Source organism: Carettochelys insculpta, chromosome 8 (assembly GCF_033958435.1).
Source record: "Carettochelys insculpta isolate YL-2023 chromosome 8, ASM3395843v1, whole genome shotgun sequence".
NCBI classification, from domain to species: Eukaryota; Metazoa; Chordata; order Testudines; family Carettochelyidae; genus Carettochelys; species Carettochelys insculpta.
The window spans coordinates 38,208,954-38,230,237 of record NC_134144.1 but is presented as its reverse complement, the minus strand read 5'-3'; the positions used below and the strand labels follow the sequence as shown (position 1 = coordinate 38,230,237).

At 45.1% G+C, this 21,284-nt stretch overlaps 1 protein-coding gene across 1 annotated transcript in view; it reads left to right on the top strand.

The window, feature by feature from the left end:
- Positions 1–286: 286 nt before the first annotated feature.
- The window catches only part of CERS6 (ceramide synthase 6), a 228,884-nt gene continuing 207,886 nt past the window's right edge, over positions 287–21,284 (top strand). The window contains exon 1 of the mRNA XM_075000988.1: positions 287–721. Within this exon, the coding sequence (XP_074857089.1) occupies positions 552–721 (170 nt within the window). The 5' untranslated portion in view covers positions 287–551. The remainder of the gene's footprint in view (positions 722–21,284) is intronic.

Genomic DNA, 21,284 nt, shown 5'->3' with positions numbered 1-21,284 from the left:
GGGCTCGCGGCCCTTCCAGGGGACTCAACTCGTGCAGCCAGCCTGCCCCGAGCCCCCGGCCGGGCGCCGCGTGGGAACTTTCGGCCGGGCCAGCGGCAGGAAAGAGCCACGTTGCCTCTGCAACGTGCAGCCTGCAAACCGGGGTGGGGGCGGCAGGAGCAGCTGCGCGGCTGCGGCTGCTGGCCTCGGGCCAGCCCGGGCGCGCGGCTGGGCGCCGGGTGGAGGCCGGCAGCCGCGGCCCAGCCCCGCCACGCAAGAGCCCCGGCACGGAGGAGGCCGCCTGGGTCTGCCCCGCCGGTGCAGCCGCCTCAGCCCCCCGCCAGCATCCCGCCGGCTGGCTGACGCGGGCGGGAGCCAATCAGGCGGCGAGGCCTGTGACAGGCGAGGCGGCCCTTCCCCAGCGCCGCGCAGCCCGGCGGGGGAGCGGAGCCCGGGCGCAGAGCGCAGCTGCCGCGAGGACAAGGCAGGGCGGCTGCTCCGGAGCGGGACCCAGGGGCGCAGCTGCGCATCGGCGCCCCCAGCAGCGGCGGCGGAGGCGAGACAAAGCAAAGATGGCAGGGGTGCTCGCCTGGTTCTGGAACGAGCGCTTCTGGCTGCCGCACAATGTCACCTGGGCGGATCTGAAGAACACGGAGGAAGCCACCTTCCCGCAGGCGGAGGACCTGTACCTCGCCTTCCCCCTGGCCTTCTGCATCTTCATGATCCGCCTGCTCTTCGAGAGGTAACGGGCTGCGAGCGGGGTCCCAGCCAGCGTGCTGGCAAGTGGCTCTGAGCAGCCCCGCGGGGATGCTCCGGCGCCCGCGGCTCTGCTCTGGCTCGCCCGACCCCGAGCGGACACCCGCGGGGAGGGCGCTTCGGGGGTGGTTTTCTCTCCCTCCAGCCCGTGCGCTCCGGGCAGGCTGCAGAGCCGGCGGGCAGCCCCGCACTGTGCCGCCGCGTGGGCGCTAGGAGGGGAAATTTCAGCGGGTACCTTCCGCGGCTCCGCCACTCGCTCCTGCGGGGCCGCGCGTGTATAGGAGTCCGATCGCCCCGGGCTGCCTCCTGGCCGGAGCCTGCTGCCCAGCTGGACGGGAGGGCTAATGAATCTGGGGTGGGGCTGCCAGCCTAGGTGCCTGGTGCGAAATGGGTGCGTGAAAGGCCTGGGATTCCTTCCAGCAAAGGCTAACCGAGGCGGGGATTCATGTGAGAGAAAGGAGTTAGCAAGTTGAGCAAACACCCAGGCTTAGCCTTTAACTTCTGACCCCCAAGGACAAGTTTTTTATATTCTCAACCAGCTCTTTGTAATTGTCTGTCTGTCAATTCAGGATGTTCTCTGAACCTCTCCTGTTCCTGCATCTTAAGCCTTTGGTATTAAATCTTTGATAATTCTTCTATTAATGGAGAAAAATTGAGGTTATAGAGCTGGGGTGTCCAACCGGTTCTGAAGCAAGCCAGCTTGTCCCATTATTCTGAAAATGGAACCATTTTGGAGATTTTCTTTTTCAAGTCAACTAACCACACTGAACTGGCCAAATAGCCACACGTGGCTTGTGGCTAGCATGTTGGATACCACCGTGATGGAGTGTCCCATCCTCCCTACATGCCAGAAGACAAACTATTCTAAGAAGTTTGTCTATCTTGCACTAAAATTGTGCGTAAAACTCACAGTGGGTTTTCTTGGGGGGAAGCAATTCAGTTTTTTTTTTTTTTTTACAAAAAGCCAGTGCAAATTACACATTAATAACTATGCTGACTATATAATGGTATATAGATTACGCTGGGTGGCAGGATTGGTCCTTGTAAACTATAGTTGGAGAGCTTGACAGTGCTGAAGCTTTTTACTTCATTGAACAATGAACTCTGTGATAGATAGGTTCATATGGTTTTACATGGGTGCGTTGCATCAGAACACTAGTCAAGCTTAATTAGTATATGTTTCTAAAGTGGCTTAAAAATAAGGTGCTAGCATCGCCAGGTACTGTTTCATTTTATTAATTTCTATAGCTCCTATTGATGTAGCTATTTATGAATTCATACATCTAAGATATAATGTTCTAATTGTAATCTGAAATTCAGATTCATCTGAAAGTAATACATGGTAGATGCTGTTAAGAATTAAATTAAGACTCACTGTTTTCATTTGAAGATCCGTGATTGCATCAACCCAAACAGATTTTTTAATAGTTAATATGAAAACATTTACATCAAAAGGCCACGTTCCCTTACAGTATAAATATTTACTTGCTATGGACATGCAGTTACTTCTGTTTAACCTAGTTGTCCTTGAGTGGATAAAGAGAGCATTGAGTAAAACAGGTTGCTGATGTGTGCTCATTTCTGGGTAGATTGGTATGCCATGTCAGAGAGGATGATATTCACTTTATCTGTGAGGAACAAAGGAATGGTTTTCATTTGCAAACACCTAACATATTCTTGGCTGTGTCTTCTTCCGTAATGATCACAAGATGTTCGAAAGGACACATGAAGAGTAGTAATTATGTCATTGCACACAGGGAATAAAACATTTGGTCACCTTGGAAAGCTGAAACCTACAAAGCTCATCACCTCTCACAAGCAGTTCAATTCTTCATTTCATTTCCCCAGTTCATTTCCCCCAGCACAGGCCTTAGAATTTGCTGCCTGGTTTTGTGGTTTGTGAAATATTCAGCTGTTTTCATTACCCATCTGGGAAAAAATGTTCCTTTTGAAAAATGGCCATGGCTTCTGTAGGATTGTTGTCTTTAGAAAAAAAAATGTGCTGCTTTATGGACTTGCATGACAAGAGAAAGTCTATGTGGAAATCAAAGGCTTCGCAGATTTTATTTAGATGTTGAACAAGAATATAATAAATTAAGTAAGATCCAGTACAAAGTACTTTGTCATGAATGACCAGGAACTGGCCTCAGTTCTTGCCTGTCCTTCCCTACAGTGTGTTGTACTGAAGTGACTTGAGTTAAGAGCATGATGTTGTGTAAGATGCCGTATGATCTGCAATATGTAAGCACAGTAGGGCTAGTTCAGTCTGGAAGAAAAGTTAACTAAGCAGAGAGTTTAAGTCTGAGCTTTCAATTGCCTTGTTTGTTTGTTTGTTTTTTGGTTGTAATATATTTAATTAGCTTTTCATAGTTATTTTCCTTTCTTAAGTAATTAAAATAATTAAAAATATTTAATATTTTATAAATACATAGTTGCTCAGATCAGAAAAAGAAATAATTTTCATAACCCTTCATTGTAGGGAAGCCCAGTAATCCACCTTCTGAAATATATGCTGTTACCCAGATGGAACATAACAGCTTCCTGCAGAGCTGTCATTAGCTATCTGTGGAAAATTATATTTGTGTCTCAGTGCTATTCTTTGAAGCCAATGCAAAGCTCCCAATGATAGTTGCAGGTGTCTAAGCCTTATGCTCTTAGTATGGCAATGATCAATGCAGAGTGGAGCAATTGTAATATTAAAATGAAGATACTCATTAAGACAAGCCAAGACTGGTCCTTGCCCTCCTTTCACTGAATGAAACCAAAAAAGCAGACCAGTAGCACTTTAAAGACTAACAAAATAATTTATTAGGTGATGAGCTTTTGTGGGACAGCCCCACTTCTTCAGGCCATAGCCATACCAGAGCAGACTCAATATTTAAGGCACAGAGAACCAAAAACAGTAATCAAGGTTGACGAATCAGAAAAATATTATCAAGGTGAGCAAATCAGAGAGTAGAGGGGCAGAAGTGGTGGGGGGGGGTAGAAGTCAAGAATTAGATAAAGCCAAGTATGCATAAGAGCCCGGCATACTTGGCTTTATCTAATTCTTGACTCCTCCCCCCGGCCCTTCTGCCCCCTACTCCCTGATTTGCTCACTTTGATAATATTTTTCTGATTTGTCAACCTTGATTACTATTTTTGGTTCTCTGTGCCTTAAATATTGAGTCTGCTCTGGTATGGCTATGGCCTGAAGAAGTGGGTCTGTCCCACGAAAGCTCATCACCTAATAAATTATTTTGTTAGTCTTTAAAGTGCTACTGGACTTCTTTTTGGTTTTGGTAGTATATAGAGTAGCATGGCTATCTCTCTGTTACTGTTCATTGAATTAAGTGGGAGCTTTGTCATTGACTTCCACCAAACCAGAATCAAGACCTGTTCTTATTGTTTGTCATTACGTTGTAATTTATTTTTGTGAAAGGTAGTATTTAGTAATGGCTACTTATGAGGCATGGCTTCTTTGCGAAACCAGGAAATGGAGACCAGAGAGTGAAGAAGATCATCAGAAACCTACAGAGGGAGTGCCTAGTATCTAGTAATAAAGGTTTGTTCTGATTTGCATTTAAACTTAAGCAGTCTTCAAGAATTTGGAATATCACAGCGGTGATGAGGAAGCTGGTGCCAACAGTGCTTCCAGCTACCCGTTTCTTTGGGTGCACCAGCCTTATCACTGATGCTGTCAGGGAATTCACCCTGTCCATGTGCCAAATACATTGCAACGTTTGATGTGTGTATGATGTTGGCTGGTCTGGAAATGGCACTTGAAGCATGCCTCATGCATTCCTAATCCATGCAATCTGCACACGAGACTCTTGGATTTTTTCCACTCTGGAGAACAGCACATCCTATCAGGAGGTGGTAACGCAGCTAGCAGTGTACTGTCGCCCCACACCCAGTAGTATGCTCAAATAAATGTATTATGTTTCATCAGTGAGCACAGCTCCCCAGGGCATTGTTCTGCCAGTGTTTAGCCAGCTTCCTGGAACAGGGAGTTATGTATAAATTTGTATCCCTAACTGATGAGTTGATTCAGAATCAGTTTAAGGAGTGGATTTTATCCCCAGGCTTATGGGAGTGTCCCCTGACCCTCCACTGGGTGATGGAGCTTGGCTGTCACTTTGAAATTGCAACTGAAGAAGTTCAGCTCCTTTCCCACACCATAATCCCCTTTCAGGTTCTTCTGGGGCATCATTCACACCATCCATGGCTGCAGCCACCCTGGTACAGCATGTTGACTGAGGTTCAGGTAACCATATAAGAGTTATATCCCAATTTTCATCAAATGTAGGAGCCAGATCCTCACTGCAGCAATTCCTGTCACCATCAAAGCTCTGGGAATGGTCAGCCAGAGATAAATATGCCACCGATACGGAAAACTTTACTATTTTCTTGGAAGGCATTGTTCTGCCCAAGCCATATGGGTGATCAGGAGATGAGGAAAGATCCCATGCCTGAGATTAATTTGGTGACACGGGACTGGAAGTATTTTAAAATCTGCTCCATCAATTTAGCACGCGTGGAGATACTGTTGCTGGTTGTCACTGGAAAATGAATCTCACTAATGCACGGCACCATGCACCACAGATGTTTTGCCAGTTTCACCTCATGGACAGCACAGTCCACGCCAATGTTTCTTAAGCTGTGTGCCACAGAACACTGGTATGCCATGAACAACTCGCAGATGTGCCACGAGCCTGTGGAAAAAGACACTGATGGTATAGATTTGCTGTTATTAAAAACAGCTACAATGTTACTTCTTCATTGTTATGATACATGATTAAATTACTTCATTTTGTTTTTTGATGTATATGTTGCTGCTTATGTTTTTGGGTCTGACAACAGGTTTTTTTTGTTTGTTTTTAAGAACACAAGTGGTCCACATTAAAAACTATAATTGTTATTCTTTGGTCTCAGGCTATGTCTATACGAGACATAGCAGTTGACTGCTGATATGCAATTTTAGCTATGCCAATTGCCTACCTAAAGTCAACTTATCTGTGGTCGATTGCTAGGGCTGTTCTCACAGAAGAAGGTCAACGAGAGTGTTTCTCCCATCGACCTTCCTTAATCCTTGCCACTTGCGAGGCGTTCCAGGGTTGACATTAACCCCAGAAAATTCTGTTTCGTGCATGCACAAAACAAAACTATGAAAGATCAACCCTGAGTGGGTTGATCTTCAGCGGTAGTGTGGAAATGGGCTCAAAAAGTTTAAGGAGCACTGGTCCAAGCTATGCAGATATAGCAATGCAATGCAAAAATTGCGTTTTCGCAAATGGTGAATCTCCCTGTGATGTAATATCAAGGAGAAGTGGGAGTGTTCCCATTTTACACGGCCCATTCTGGAGCCAGCAGTCACAGGCTGGATTTTTTCTAAGCACTGGGATTTAAGGTGTTGGGACTCACAGAAATCCATTTTGGGGGCAATGATTAGGCCACTGGAGCACAAAAATGTAAATATGTTGCTATAACACACGGGGTGTATATTTAGATCTTACTGCATATATCATGTTAGTTTACCAAACTTCATTTTATATTAAGTAGAATATGTACGTATGTCCAAAACAAAAGGTTGCAACATTGTCTTTATGGTAGGGGTAAAGAACCTTTTTTTGGGTTGGAGGTCATTGACCTCCAGAAAAAAAAAACGGTTGGAGGCCACACAATGTTGAGAAGCAAGCAAACAAACATAAAACTCCCTACTTTCACTGATGTGGCCCCCAAGTGAGACATCTTGCTCCTCTCTCACTCAAGCCGCCATGGGGGTGGGAGGAAGGACTGAGGTTCAGGGCTTCCCATAGGCCAGATTAACTTGTCTGGGGTCGTGGGTCTAGTAGATTTGCTAGGCTCCAAGGTGAAGTCAAAATGCGGGGTTCAGTGCATGGGAGGGGCTTCAGGGGAAAAGGTTAGGGATGGGGGTGCAAGGTCTGGGTGGGGGGTAGGGTGGAGGTCCGGGTGGGAGGTAGGGTGGAGGTCTGGGTGGGAGGGAAGGTACAGGAGGAGGGGGCTGAGGGTGGGGGTGTGGGCAAGAGAAAGGGTGCAGTAGCTGCCTGGGCAGGAGGCAGGGAGCAGGAGCAGGCTGGGGACAGGGGGTCTATCCAGGAGGAAGGGGTGCAGGAGTGGGTTGAGCATGAAGGATCTGACCAGGAAAGGGTTGTGGAGTCTGAGTATGAGGGGGTTGGGAGGGTGCTTACCAGGTTGTACGTGCCCTTCTGCTCCCAGGCACCCAGAGATTTAAATGCCACCCAGCTGATTAGAAGAGTGCCCACAGTCAGGATTTTGTTTCAATTTCTGGTGTGTGTACTCATACCTTGGTGCACATAAAAAAATGTTCTTCACATGGATGGAAAAGAATAGCAGGACCTTTGCCGACTGATATCATCTGCTGACCATGGAGGAATTGGTAGTTCAATGTCAGGGTTCATCTCTGTCCGCTCAGTTGGATCTATTCCGTAGATATCTCCAGAAACAATTTTCTCCCTAGTCATGGAACCGCGTGGCTTTTCTCACCTATATGGCCCTCTTTCTGTTTTAAAGGATGCCCCTTTGGGCTATCATAGTCTCTTGCTGTTTCCAAAATGCCATGACTTAGCAGACTTTCTTGAGGTGGTCATGTATATCAGTGACATCCTGGTTTGTGGCTCATCTCATTGTGGCCGTGATGCTTCCCTTCACACAATATCAACCCAATTGAAGAACCATCATATGACCCTGACTGGGGAGAAGTATGTTTCTCCAAGGAATCAGCTTGATTCTGTGGGTCATGATCTGCTCAGTGGAGTCACTTCTTTGCAGTCCAATGAGGATGCTCTTGTTTGACTGTCAGGCCTCACGGAAAAGCCAAGACTTCTAGCGGTTCTTAGGTTAGTTGACTGTTACCTTTGTTTTGTGCAATGTTATGCTCAGGTCACTGCACCCTTATGGGCCCTGTTACACAGTAATGAAGTCTGGAACTGGATTCCAGAGTGTTTGCAGGGAGTGGGCCAGTTTAAGCACTGTTGGAGGCATTGCCCCAGAACTACAGGAAGTTCTCAGATACCTTTGTCAGGACTGGTCAAAAATTGTTCCAGATTATTCAGTGTTTGACTTCTTCTGAGGCTTGAATTGTCACCATGGGCCGTTATGGTCTACTTTGGAGCTCCCTAATGGTGAGAGCAGAGGACACACTGGCTGAGGTGCTGTCTAGTGCCCACAAAGGGTGTCTTGGGAAGATATGTATGAACATGAGGTGTTACATAACATATGAGCTGCGTCTACACGTGCACGTTACTTCGAAGTAGCGGCACTAACTTCGAAATAGCGCCCGTCACGTCTACACGCGTCGGGCGCTATTTCGAAGTTGAAATCGACGTTAGGCGGCGAGACGTCGAAGTCGCTAACCCCATGAGGGGATGGGAATAGCGCCCTACTTCAACGTTCAACATCGAAGTAGGGACGTGTAGACGATCCGCGTCCCGCAACATCGAAATAGCGGGGTCCTCCATGGCGGCCATCAGCTGGGGGGTTGAGAGATACTCTCTCTCCAGCCCTTTCGGGGCTCTGTGGTCACCGTGGGCAGCAGCCCTTAGCCCAGGGCTTCTGGCTGCTGCTGCTGCAGCTGGGGGTCCGTGCTGCATATACAGGGTCTGCAACTAGTTGTTGGCTCTGTGTATCTTGCACTGTTTAATGAAAGTGTGTCTGGGAGGGGCCCTTTAAGGGAGCGACTTGCTGTTGAGTCCGCCCCGTGACCCTGTCTGCAGCTGTGCCTGGCTCCCTTATTTCGATGTGTGCTACTTTGGCGTGTAGACGTTCCCTCGCTGTGCCTATTTCGATGTTGGGCTGAGCAACGTCGAAGTTGAACATCGACGTTGCCAGCCCTGGAGGACGTGTAGACGTTATTCATCGAAATAGCCTATTTCGATGTCGCAACATCGAAATAAGCTATTTCGAAGTTGGGTGCACGTGTAGACGTAGCCATGGTGGCCAGGAAATTATAGACAAAGATTTAATCCAAAATTGTGAACCATGCTTGCTTAGTGCCGACTCCTGTAAGATAATCAGCCTCAGTATTCCAGTTAATTTTTTTCCCACCCTGAGCAGAATGAATTTCTTGTGTGCACCAGTGTGGAGGTGATGTGTGACAAATCATCTTCGCACACGTCACCTTCATACTGGTGCACGTAACAAAATTCATGTGACGGGAGAGGGCCAAGGGGTTCTGGTCGGGGCTCAGGCCTGGGGCAGTGTGCTGCTGTGCCAGAGGGAGCAACTATAAGAAGCAAAACAAGTTATCTGTGATGGGCTGAAAGAGTGGTTCACTAGGTGGGGTTATCCCCAAACAGTAATTCCTGATCAAGGACCACAGTTTTTCTGCTTGTTTCACCCATTTCTGTACCCCCAGATGCCACCCTCAAGCTAAGAAAGCTGTAGAGGAATTATATCTCACATGGAAGATTGAGCTTTGAGCTCATCTGTCTTATAGCGTGCCCTTTCCACAAGCTTTTCTTTCAGTATTACAGCATAACCAGGCTGTTTCCTAGGGAGTGATCGGTCAGTCTCTGGCTTCACTGGCGTTGGGGTGAAAATTATCTTTATTGTTAGACTTATTATGTACTTTTCTGAAGGATCCCAGGAGTATTGGGAGATTCACAACCATGTGTAGAAGTATCCGGCATGCTTCAAAGGTTATACCGATGACAAATGGTAGGCTAAGGTGACCCTGGCAGAGGGGGCAGTTGGTGCATATACTGCATACAGGCCATGCAGGGTCAGAGCTTTCAATTCCAATGCAGGTTACATGCCTTTAGATGTGGTAACATACAAATTGCATGATTGGTCCCATAGGCATATCAGTACTTGAGTCCAAGTATGGGAGTCCATCACAGAAGAAGCAGGTTTGGAAATCTGCTGCACCATCAGCAGCTGGAGTTGTACTGCCTGCCTCTTTGGAGGTTTTGCTTATTCTGAGGCTCTGATTTTGTTTCCAACCTTGCATCTGCTGACTGCTAGTGTCCCCAGGGTCATGAACAGACCTTTATGGTTGTGTGGGCTCTCACACAGGCTGAAGGACTTTGCAGTGTTACAGTCAAAGGAATTACTGGAATTCTGAAGGTTTAAATTGTGCAACTTGTTATTGTTTGATTGTACCAAAAAGCGTTTGGAGGGGGGAAATGTAGTATTTAGGAATCACATCTTATGATATATGGCGCCTTCAAAAAATCAGGAAGTAGAATCTAGAAGGGGAAGAAGAGGAGCCCCAGGGAATCATTGAGAAACCTAAAGCAGGAGGAGGGTGTAAGAATCTTGTATAAAATTTGTTCTTGTTTGCATTTAAAACTCAGTGTGGTTTATTTGTTTTGAGCAATGCAGCTGCCTCAGTCACATTACAGATTAAGGGTTTGCACAATTTAATTTCTGTTAATAATGTTATCTGAGAGCTGGAAGGGACAAAGAAAAAGGGCTGCCAAACAGATGATAATTATCTTCTTTAACTTAAAATGGCTACACCTTCCTCTTAAAATATGTTACAATTTAGTTTATGGATGTGAAGACTGTGCTTTTGTATGGATATGAGACCTGGTGTACTAAAAGGTCGTCGAATCACAAGCTACGGACATTCATAAACAGATGCCTGAGGTACATCCTTCACATCAGATGGCAAGATGTGGTCACAAATGAGGAGTTTTGGAACAAAGCAGGACAAGAATCACTTGACATTCAAATCAAGAGAAGAAATTGGGGATGGCTAAGCCACACTCTCAGAAAACCATCAACCAGCATAATCTGTTATGCTGTCAAATGGAACCTGCAAGGAAACTGCAAAAGAGGAAGACCTCGGACAATGTGGAGACGATTTACTGAGACTGAAGAACAGCAACTGGGTTACTCTTGGTGTCAGCTAGAAGTTTTGTCCCAAGACAGAGTGAAGTGGAGGAGATGACCTATTCTCTGCTCAGAATACAAGGGTTTAAGTCAAGTTTATGGATGGTTGAAAGTAGCCAGGTTGCATTTATGTGTTATGTAAGGGGAGGTGCAGCATGTTTGGCTTCTGAGTCTTAGGCTCATCCATTAAATTAAAAATGCTGAAATACGTTACTGGTTTTGTGTATGTTTATTCACATTTATATACCAATCAATAATATTTTTACATTGTACTTACTTATTTCCTTATACATTGTGAATTTTTTTCCCATATGAACATAACCAAAATTTCAGTTGGTTTGGATTACATTAGTCAGGTTGGGGTTGCCCTGCTAATTGCAGAGATTAAAAGTGGGGCCCAATGTAAAAAGTTTACTCATGCCTCCTATATATGCCTCCTATATGGACAGAAGAGTTTTGCTCCTATGATGGAGGTAATCCGCCTCTCTGAATGGGAGTAAGTAGGCTGGCAGAAGATTTCTTCCATCAGCCTAGCTGCATCTCCATAGGTCAGCCTAACTATGTCCCTCAGAGAGAGAATTTTTCTTACTCCTGAGTGACGTAACTAGAACATATGAAATTTGAACTGTAGTCCACTGTGATGCTGTGCCCCCATATTTTATTGAAAAATATTTTTGAACACTTTTTTTTTATTATCAAAACTAGAGGAAATAATTGTTACTGTGTGTCGGGTGTGTGGGAGGAGAACAACAACTGTTCCTACCTCTCTTTCATTGATAAACAGGGTGGACTTACAAGCTTTCTCTGTTTAAAACTTTTATGCAGAGTAAGATGGATTTAGTTGGGATTTTGGTGCTGCGGGGCTGTGCTCCCGCATGCTGTCAAGTCCCTGTAACTGAGCCCTCCCTGAGCTGAGCCGTTCGCAGTGTCTGTGTTGCTGTGCAGGGAGATGGGCTGGGGACTGCCACCACAGCTCTATTCTTTTGTTGGGGGAGACCATTGTATCTGCCTCAGCAGGACAGGGTGGCAGGGCACCCCAGGGAATAGGCAGGCAGCTTCACTGCTATGGTCAGCCTATCAGGTGTCAGTCTCAAGGAGATCTTTGTGATCCAACCCATCACAACAAGGACTAATAGTGTAACAGAATTCTGGGCTACATTCTCAGTTGCCATCTAGCTGCTTTGTGTGTGACATAAAAGAGATGTACCTTTGTACTCTAGGATGCCTGTTTTATAACAGAAATCCTTGAGTTATTTCATGTAGACATAATAGTCAGTTTTCTCCATGACTCTCCTCTGTCCTAGCAGACCTCAGTGAATATAAGGCTGGATTACAGCAATCTGTTGTCCCAGGCACACGACCACATGAGGGTTCTGCCGTGCCCCTGCTCCTGTACAGTGACTGCACCCCCTTGGAGTGACTGTGGCTGTCACTTTTCCCTGCTCAGGAATGGTGGCAGAGCTCCTGGTTCGCTTTGGAGAGGCGGGGCAGCTCCCAAGTTGTTTTGCAGGCGTGGCTGAACTGGGTCTGCTGCATTTTTCTTCCTGTTCTTCCCAGTCCTCTGTTGAGATCCCATTGGCAAAACCCCCTGAAGCAGGTCTTTGTATTAGCATTTTCTGGAGCAGTTTGCCTCACAAGCTGTTAGTAAATAAGGGAATATATTATTGCTTTGATTGCACTGGAGTCACATTTTCAAGCACTTCTTAGGGTTTAAAAAAGAGCTTGATAAATTTTTGCAGGTTAGTTCCATAAATGGCTATTAGCCAGGGATAAAGTATGGTGCCCCAGCCTTCAGAACAAGGGCAGGAGATGGATGGCAGGAGATAAATCACTTGATCATTGTCTTCTGTTCTCCTTTTCTGGGGCACCTGGCATTGGCCACCGTCAGCAGATGGGATGCTGGGCTCGATGGACCTTTGGTCTGACCCAGTATGGCCATTCTTATGTTCTTATGTTCTTCACCATGATAAGGGCTAGACACTTTCAATTTTTATAAGACAGAACCCAAGAGCTTAGATTCGAATGCAGCACAATGACCCAAGGAGCTGTAGTCCTAGATGTGTGCCTGTTGTACCTGTGCCTTCATTTGGCCCTGAACATAGAATGAATTCTCAAAGGAAAAAGAGAATTGAAGGAACGCTTGGGGAGGATGGTCCATAATTCCATCAGTGTTTACCCAGTAATCAAACACTGCTGGACAGGATGGTGGCGAGGTGAGGCAGCTACCATTATTTTAATCCATGATAAAACAACTATTGAGGAGCTTTTTTTTGTTGTCCTTTTTCCTACTGATAGGTTGCAGGGTCTGCAAATCCCATTCCACCGTTCCATGCTTAGCTCCCTGCAAAATGCCTGATCACTTCCTCTTTGTGTGCAGATAGCTGAATCTCCCGAAAGTACACATGACTATGGATTTAAATGTTACTTGCCAACTGTGAATAACTTTTCAGTTACCCTTACCTAGTCCTACTGAAATTTAATATATTTGTTTTCTTTTATATAGCATTCTTTCAAAGGGATACTGTCAATGTCAAACTGCTGTGTTGTAAAGAAGCTTGTTTACAAGTTCTTAGGATTAACATCCCTTCAGGATTGTCCTGGAATCTCCATGAATTAATCTTTTAATTAAAATTTAAGTCATGTGATGAAACCTCCAGGAATACATTCAACCAAAACTGACAATTCTTCACAAAACGTACTAATAAGTAAATGAAAAACTAATACCCTCCTCCCACATAAAAGAAGCAAACAAAAAACCACACAAAAAGGCAAAACCTCACAACTAAAAAAAACCCAGAGAGTATCAGTGGTGACTAGATGTACAGAAAAATCCAGATAATTACTCATTGATTACACTGTTTACCTTTTCTATTTCTTTTGCATAGTGAAATCTATTAAGTCAGTTTTGCTTTTATTCATAACCATTTTGGCTGTTATTGTGCTTCAGTATCTGGTCTTCAGACACTACTGTTTCATGTCTAGCTGTTTTCAAAAAATCTATTTTAATAGGCAAGGTTCATTTCTTTGTTTGCTTTGAAGTGAGGAAGCATCTCTGTTGCATACTTAGGAAGTCTTATTTTAATTTAATTTAAATGTTTAGCCACCTTTAAGCCAACAATATCCCTATGTCACAATCTAAGGTACAGTTGAGATAGGTAACTCACTGATTGTGTCACCATCTGCCCTGCAACTTTTGTGAGGCACCATGCTTTGTTGCTCTAATTCCTGACCTGAGCTGCTTACAAACAGGAGGCAGTACACACCTTGGGTGTCTACATATAGTGACTGCCCTGACTCAGCAGCCTGTCACAGGAGAAAACCAGCTATACATTTGCTTCCGGTAGCCTTGGTTATCACAGGCAGGTGATACAGTCTCAAACCTAGATTTTTTTTCCCAGAAATGTGTGTTCTGCAGTGTCCATCCCTCTCCTGCCCAGTTCATATGCTAAAAGTTCATTGCCCCTGTAAGGGGGTCCGTGTATAAGTTTGTAATTAGGATGGCCAAACAGTTCAGTTTAAACACACATCACTGGGTGAGTTCAGATTGAAGTATCAAACAAGTTTATTTAACTAGGAAGAGAGAGGTTTTACGTCAATCCAAGTATAAAGCATTAAAGACAGAAGTGGTTACCAGAGAAATAAAGCTATAATATTTTCTAATAACTAAAACCTTTCGCACTAGGCTTGGAAGAAGATAAAATTTTTACCAAATGTTCCCAGCAACATGGCTAAACAAGTTTTCAACTCTGATTCTGTTCTCACCATCTAAGGGTTGGTTGCTTTGTCATCTTTAAGTGAATGAGTGAGAATAAGAATTGAGGGTTGGGGAGAAGAGACTCTACCTGGGCTTTTTTTGCCCTTTATTTGCATAGTTTAGTCAACCTCATACATGCATTTTCCTGAGAGTTACCCCTATGTTATATCTATGTTTGAGACAATGTTGGCAAATCTACTGCCAAAATAAACAAGAAGAAGTCCTGTGGCACCTTGTAGACTAACAGATATTTGGAGCATAAGCTTTCGTGGGCAAAGACCCGCTTCATCAGATGCATGAGTTATGCTGTTTGTGGCGGTTGTTAGACTTTGTTTTTGTTTTTTGAGGGTTGAGCTCTCTCCTGTAGCACAGAGATTTTTCTTTAGACATGCTGAAGTGGCACAGCTATATTGCATCATGACAGCACTGTACATATAAATATACTTCCTTCCAGCTGTGAGAAAGGAGGCATGAAGTCTCATGGTGAAAGAGGTTCCATGTTTGTTAAAATGCAAATTGATCTTTTCCTGCCAAAGAATGGCCACTTGACAGGTGATAACCAAATACCTTTGACACCTGACTAGAGGTGTCATGTTGTTCTTTGCCCTAAGAAATGGTTTGCTCAGCCCCCAAACTTGTCCAGTAAGCATATTTCAGACATAATTCCAGCTTATGTTTGTAGCTTCGTATATCACATTGTAACATCCATTTCACCATGATATAATTGACCAGCAAATTCAAATGAAACCTCACGTAACATGTTTTGCACAGATGATATTACAGTGGTGTGAGGGTGTGAATACAGTGGTGCATTTGGTCACACCCTTGTAAATAAGTTGCTCTATTTTGTTGCAAAGGTAATCATGATTGTCTGTTTTCTGTATTATGCATCAAATAGAAAATGTTCTCGACAGGAACACACTGTCAATTAGGCTTGCTTTCAGATTGAGGGACTGAAGCATGATAGTCAAGTTCATAGCTCAGCTGAGGAAAAGGATTTCTGTGACCATTTTTTTACTAATCACCAGAACCTTTTTTCAGGTAGAAGTCCCAATAAAGGAATTTTGCCTGAGTGAATGCTCCAATTACTAGTAGAAACCTCTTGTTTGCTTCTTACATTGCTTTCTGTTTGCCCCAAATTGCCTACAGCTGTGAGTACTGCTCCTATTTGTGCTGTCAGTGATAATAGACAGTTGAGAAGACACACAACGGCTCTCATCCCTTCAAAATCTTGGTGAATATTCAGTTTGGTTTCAGTGCTGAGACATTTTCACGTTGTCTTCTTAAGGATACCACAGAGGAACAGCTGTCAAGTACTACTGGCATGCTAGTGTGATGGCATATAAAATAGGTGAATATGTTACAGAGGTTGTCTACCAGTGCCCAGCAAATAACAAAAGCAGAAACAGGCAAAATAATTTTCTTTTTAATAGGGGTATGGAGCACCTCAGCTTATATTTTGGGGTCTCCTCCGCCTCAAACAATGACCATCTGGCTTCCCTTTGTAACTTGTCCACCACCACCATGTCTTATTAGCTTCTTTGACATGGATTCAGACTTCCATTGATTCTGGTTTTTGTCATGAAGAAAGCAACTGTAACACAAAATTGTGACTTTTTGTGCTTCAGAAAGAAAATCTGTAAATATGACTCATATTTGACAAAATTAGCACAGTTCCACACTTAGGAAGTTTGCCCTTTGCGCAGCCATAGAAATGTCAGTTATGTTACATCATTAAATTATACCTCTTCAGATAATTACTGTCTACATAGCTACTAATAATGTGGAGGATATGTATAGAAGCAGAACATCCCGCAAGTTTGCTTTCAGATAGGAAGGAACAGAATGTTAAGAGATCCTCCAGAACATGTCAAATCAATTGCATTTCTTTCAGTTTCAGTCGAACCTCTATTTCTAATGTGACAAATGATACCTTTTAAAGTTCATTTTTAGGTGACTCTAAAGTCTTGTCTCGGCATAAGAGTTGTAATATTTTACTCTTACTAGTATAGTTAAAGCAGTTCACTATCTTTGTGGGTATACAGCTGTACTTCTTCAAAGGTGCTTTTGCTGATGTAGCTTTATTGCCAAGCCTGAGTATAACTTGATCTATATTAATATAAACTCCGTCTATAATTGCATCCACACTTAGGGTTGGACTGGTATAATTATTTTGGTGAAAAATCACACTCCTTACTGTTACGTGACTGGAATTCTATATTGGGCCTGAAAACCATTTTAATGCCCAGTGTGGCTGTTGGCTCCAAATATTGTGCTAAGGGGGTCGTGTGAGGTGTCTAATGAAAGCTAACGATACCCTGAATCTATGTATGCTACTCAATTGTTTGTATGATGTATGTAGGTAAAGTTATAGATTTAAGCTGTATTAGAACATGTTCAAGTGCTAAGCTTCACAATAAGAGGTGTGAACTCAGCCACAGACAGGACATTGGGCTGAACAATAGGGCGGAAACCAGGTGCTGAGACACCAAATCCACATTCCAGATGCTTGAGACTTGTCAAGGGGATGCAGACCAATGGTCAAATGACCTGAACTGAAACAAAGGAACAGGTCCATCTCAGAAATATGAGACTGTCTCTTGGGATTCAGCCAATGGCAGTTTGCCACAGCAGCCCACCTGAGTCAGGTGGGGGCAGACACTCAAGAGACTATTGGAAGAAGAAGGGGCTTTGTCCATGAACAGAAAACGAAGAGGAGAGACAGCACAAGAGAGAGCCATGCTGTGGATTTAGCAGTGTCCATCTTGGGTCCTTTGCTTTTTGGTCTTCAAGGGTCCATGTCCCAGCAAGTGGACCCCAGCAGGCCGGATCGACAGTGCTTTGACAACTGAATCTATGTCACCTGAAATGAACTTTTGAGACTTTCAAGAATCAGCAAATAACATCGCTAGCCTTCGTCAGTAGTTATGGTTGATGCATGTAAAGTACTGCTTAACAATTCTTCTCTCTAGTTCTGTGCTTTCTTTTTTATTAATAAATCTTTAGGTATTAGATCTGAAGAATTGGTGAGCATGTTGTTTTGGGTAAGATCCAAGTATATATTGTCCGGGGTCTGGGGCTGGGCCCTTTGGGATCTGGAAGAATGTGTGCAGTGTTTGGTGAAAAAGGTTTAAGAGCCTCTCACCTGAATTTGGGCCAGTGGAGCTGGCAGAGGTGTTGTTCTGTCTGGTTGGATTTGCCTTAGTGGCCATGTCTACACGAGCCCCAAACTTCGAAACGGCCACGCAAATGGCCATTTTGAAGTTTACTAATGAAGCGCTGAAATGCGTATTCAGCGCTTCATTAGCATGTGGGAGGCCGGGGCACTTCGAAATTGACGCGCCTCGCCGCCGCGCGTCTGGTCCCGACGGGGCACCTTTTCGAAAGGACCCCGCCTACTTTGAAGTCCCCTTATTCCCATGAGCTGATTGGAATAAGGGGACTTCGAAGTAGGCAGGGTCCTTTCGAAAAGGAGCCCCATCGGGACAAGACGCGCGGCGGTGAGGCGCGTCAATTTCGAGGTGCCGCGGCCGCCCGCATGCTAATGAAGCGCTGAATACGCATTTCAGTGCTTCATTAGTAAACTTCAAAATGGCCATTTGTGTGGCTGTTTCGAAGTTTGGGGCTCGTGTAGATGTAGCCAGTGAGACAGAAATCCCAGCTGGGGGCTGTCAGTGGCCTGGATTTTAAGCAAAGGTGCTCTGGATTGATTTCTGTAGCTGTTCCCAGAAACCCTGTCCCATTACACTTACTAAAATAATTTTGTTCTCAGTTTTTCTATCAGTGGCTACGTCTACACGTGCCCCAAACTTCAAAGGGGACTTCGAAGTAGGCGGCATCCTTTCAAAAAGGAGCCCCGTCTGGACGCGCCGTGCGGCGGCAAGGTGCGTCAATTTCGAAGCGCGGCAGCAGCCCACATGCTAATGAAGCGCTGAATATGCATTTCAGCGCTTCATTAGTAAACTTCGAAATGGCCATTTGCGTGGCCATTTCAAAGTTTGGGGCACGTGTAGACACGGCCAGTGTGTCTAAGTAGTTGACCTTATGAGTATATGCCAAGCTTTATGTGCATCCTGTCCAGTAGCAAAAAGGCTGCTCAGAAAGAAGTGGCTGCTTCTTATGTTGCATATGGTATTTTCACCTCTGTGCAACTCTAGCGTATACTATAGCATCTGTTAATGCATGCAGAAACAATGGTGGCCAGACCAAATTTGATGTGAAAATTTCACCCTTGGACACGGGATTTCTTCATTCCTTCTTTCATCCTATTGCTAACTCCAACAGCTATTTACAAATTAGAGTAACTGTGCACATTTCACCCAGAACTGTCACTCCTTATGTCACAGGGAGGCTGTCCTGTAGCTGTAGTGTAAGAAAGCTGGGGAAAGTGATAGCAGAATCAGCTTCTGCTTGGCTGAACCTATAGCAGTGCTCTAAACAGACAGTGAGAAAAGGCTTTAAACTTGGATGCATCATGCAAGCTGGACAGGAAGCGGTAGTAAAGTTGACATCTTCAACCAGGACGTTCAACATGGCGAACCCTGGGTTGTAAGGTAGGGCAAAGAGCATTCAGTGCTAGGCTTTGCCTATGCTTCCGATTGAACAACAAAAGTTTTGCTATGGCCAGTACCAGTGTAAGCAGTTCGTCAGCAGGAGCACTCTCCTGTCCGCAACGGGAACCCCGCTCATTGGACGGGCGTCAAAGTGTTTTGTCGTCAAAAGTGCCGACCAACATAGTTTACACTGCCTGTGTTGCAAACAGCTGCGTAGTGTAGACAAAGCCTTATTGCGGGGCAGGGAGGAGGGGAAGGTGTGAGGGCGAGAGAGAGAAGTAAAGCTTGTTTGGAAATAGCTGTAAAACAGGGTGTGTCTACACTTGCATTCCTCTTTCAAAAGAGATATGCAAATGAGGAAATTGAAAATGCAAATGAGGTACAGATTTGCATATCTGACACCTCATTTCCATATCCCTATTTCGGAATAGCTTCTTTCGAAAGTAAACCCCATCTTTGACAGAATCCTTCTTCCCATAAAAAAAGGGAAGAAGGATTCTTTTGAAGATGGGGTTTACTTTTGAAAGAGCAGCGTCTACACTGGTTTTCTTATTTCGAAAGAAGCTATTTTGAAATAGGGATATGCAAATGAGGTGTCAGATATGCAAATTTGTACCCTGTTTGCATTTTCAATTTCATCATTTGCATACCTCTTTTGAAAGAGGAACGCAAGTGTAGACACACCTGTAGGGAGGAAAAAACCCTACTTATACTTACTCTTTTTCCCCTATCCCCATTTTTCTTTTCCCCTACTCCATTTCCCTGAGAGAAATAGCAGCTAGCTATGGAGCATGCCACTGAGATGCCAGGAGGAGCAGCATAGGCTGAAGTCTCCTTGAAGCTTCCCTGCTTCTGTCAGTGGTGGCAGCTGAGATGCTGCCCCTGACAGGAGCAGAGAAACCACTCTTGTAAGGGGTGGCAGCCTAACGCTCCCTGCCCTTGACAGGAGCAGTTTCCCTGGTCCTGTCAGGGGTGGCAGCTGCTCCACTCAGTTGTGGCAGCTGAGAATCAGGCTCTGGTCACTTCCCTTGCTCTGCAAGTGGACGGGAGCTCTGTCTTCCTGCTGAGCCCATAAAGGGCTCTTCTCTCCACATAGAAGCCAGCGCCTCCTCGCCCACTCGCTCTGGAATGCCCAAGTGCCCCCAGCCCCAGAGCACCAGGAGTGTGAGTGGACAGCCTAGTGCAGCTCCCCACAGACCCAGAGCACCAATTGGGTGAGTGAACAGCACAGTCCCAACCACCATTTCTGGTGGATGGGCAATGTGCCTTCCCCAGCCCCAGGTGGATGGCATGCATACCCTCCCTGCCCCAGGTCTGGAGTGCAAATCAGCCCCCATTAGTACTAGGGCTCCCCAGCCTGGTGCCCTTGTCCCAGGAAGAAGAGCCCCCACAGCACAGCCTGGGAAACAGGAAGAGACCTGGGGGCTGAATTTGGGTGGGCCACACAAGGCTCTATGGGAAGGCACTGTTTTCCTGTGCCTTTGGTGTCTGCTGCCCATGAGTGAAAGCAAGATCAGGTGCTTTTACTTAGCTGTGCACCAGAAGTTGCAAAGTATTGATCTGGGGAAAAAAATGCTGGAGGAGATTTTCCTGCATTGCCCCTGCCTCCCTATTTTGCACCCAGTGCCAATACATTTTCCTTAAAAGAGACCTTCAATAGGGACAAGGTCACTTATTAGGAAAATGGCTCTGAGAGCTGGAAGAGGAAAGTGAATTTTAGAGGAGACAGACTGGAGTTCAGCAAGGTGAGGAGCAGGATGCTGTAGTGAAAGCAAACGCTAAATGACCTTACTAGTGAGTCAGTTGTATGGTAAGTTAAAACTCAACCCACTTCCAGCTGTCAAAGTTTAATACTTTGTATAGAATCTCAGAAGAGAACATCTTCCCTTTGTGGCAAACCAACTGCTCCTATTGAGACTGTCTAGCTACTGGGAGAATTTAACTATTAGTGAGGCTCTACTCCCTCCATTGCAAACCATCTCCCCATCTAACCTTGCAGGGAACATAACCCACTCGCAGTTTTGCCAATTTCAAGTATGTAAAACCAAGTACGGAAATGGGTGCAGGCAGCAGGATGTCAAATGCAGTCATAGGTTGTGGGACAGCTTGAAAACTCTGAATCAGAGAGAGACAGTTGGCTGCTTGAATCCCTCTTTCCTCTGCCTCAGCATAGCTTTGATGAGAAGAGAGTCAAGCCCATAGTCTCCAACATCTTTCTCAATCTTTCTTCAGCCTGCTTTGATTCTTCTGAAGACTAGCTCCAACCTGTTCCTGACCCTGATCACCTTCACACAGGAGGGAGACTATGTCTACTCTAGACATAGAAGTCAACCCCCAGATACACAATTTTAGCAATGCTAGTTGTGTAGTATCTACACTTGGTT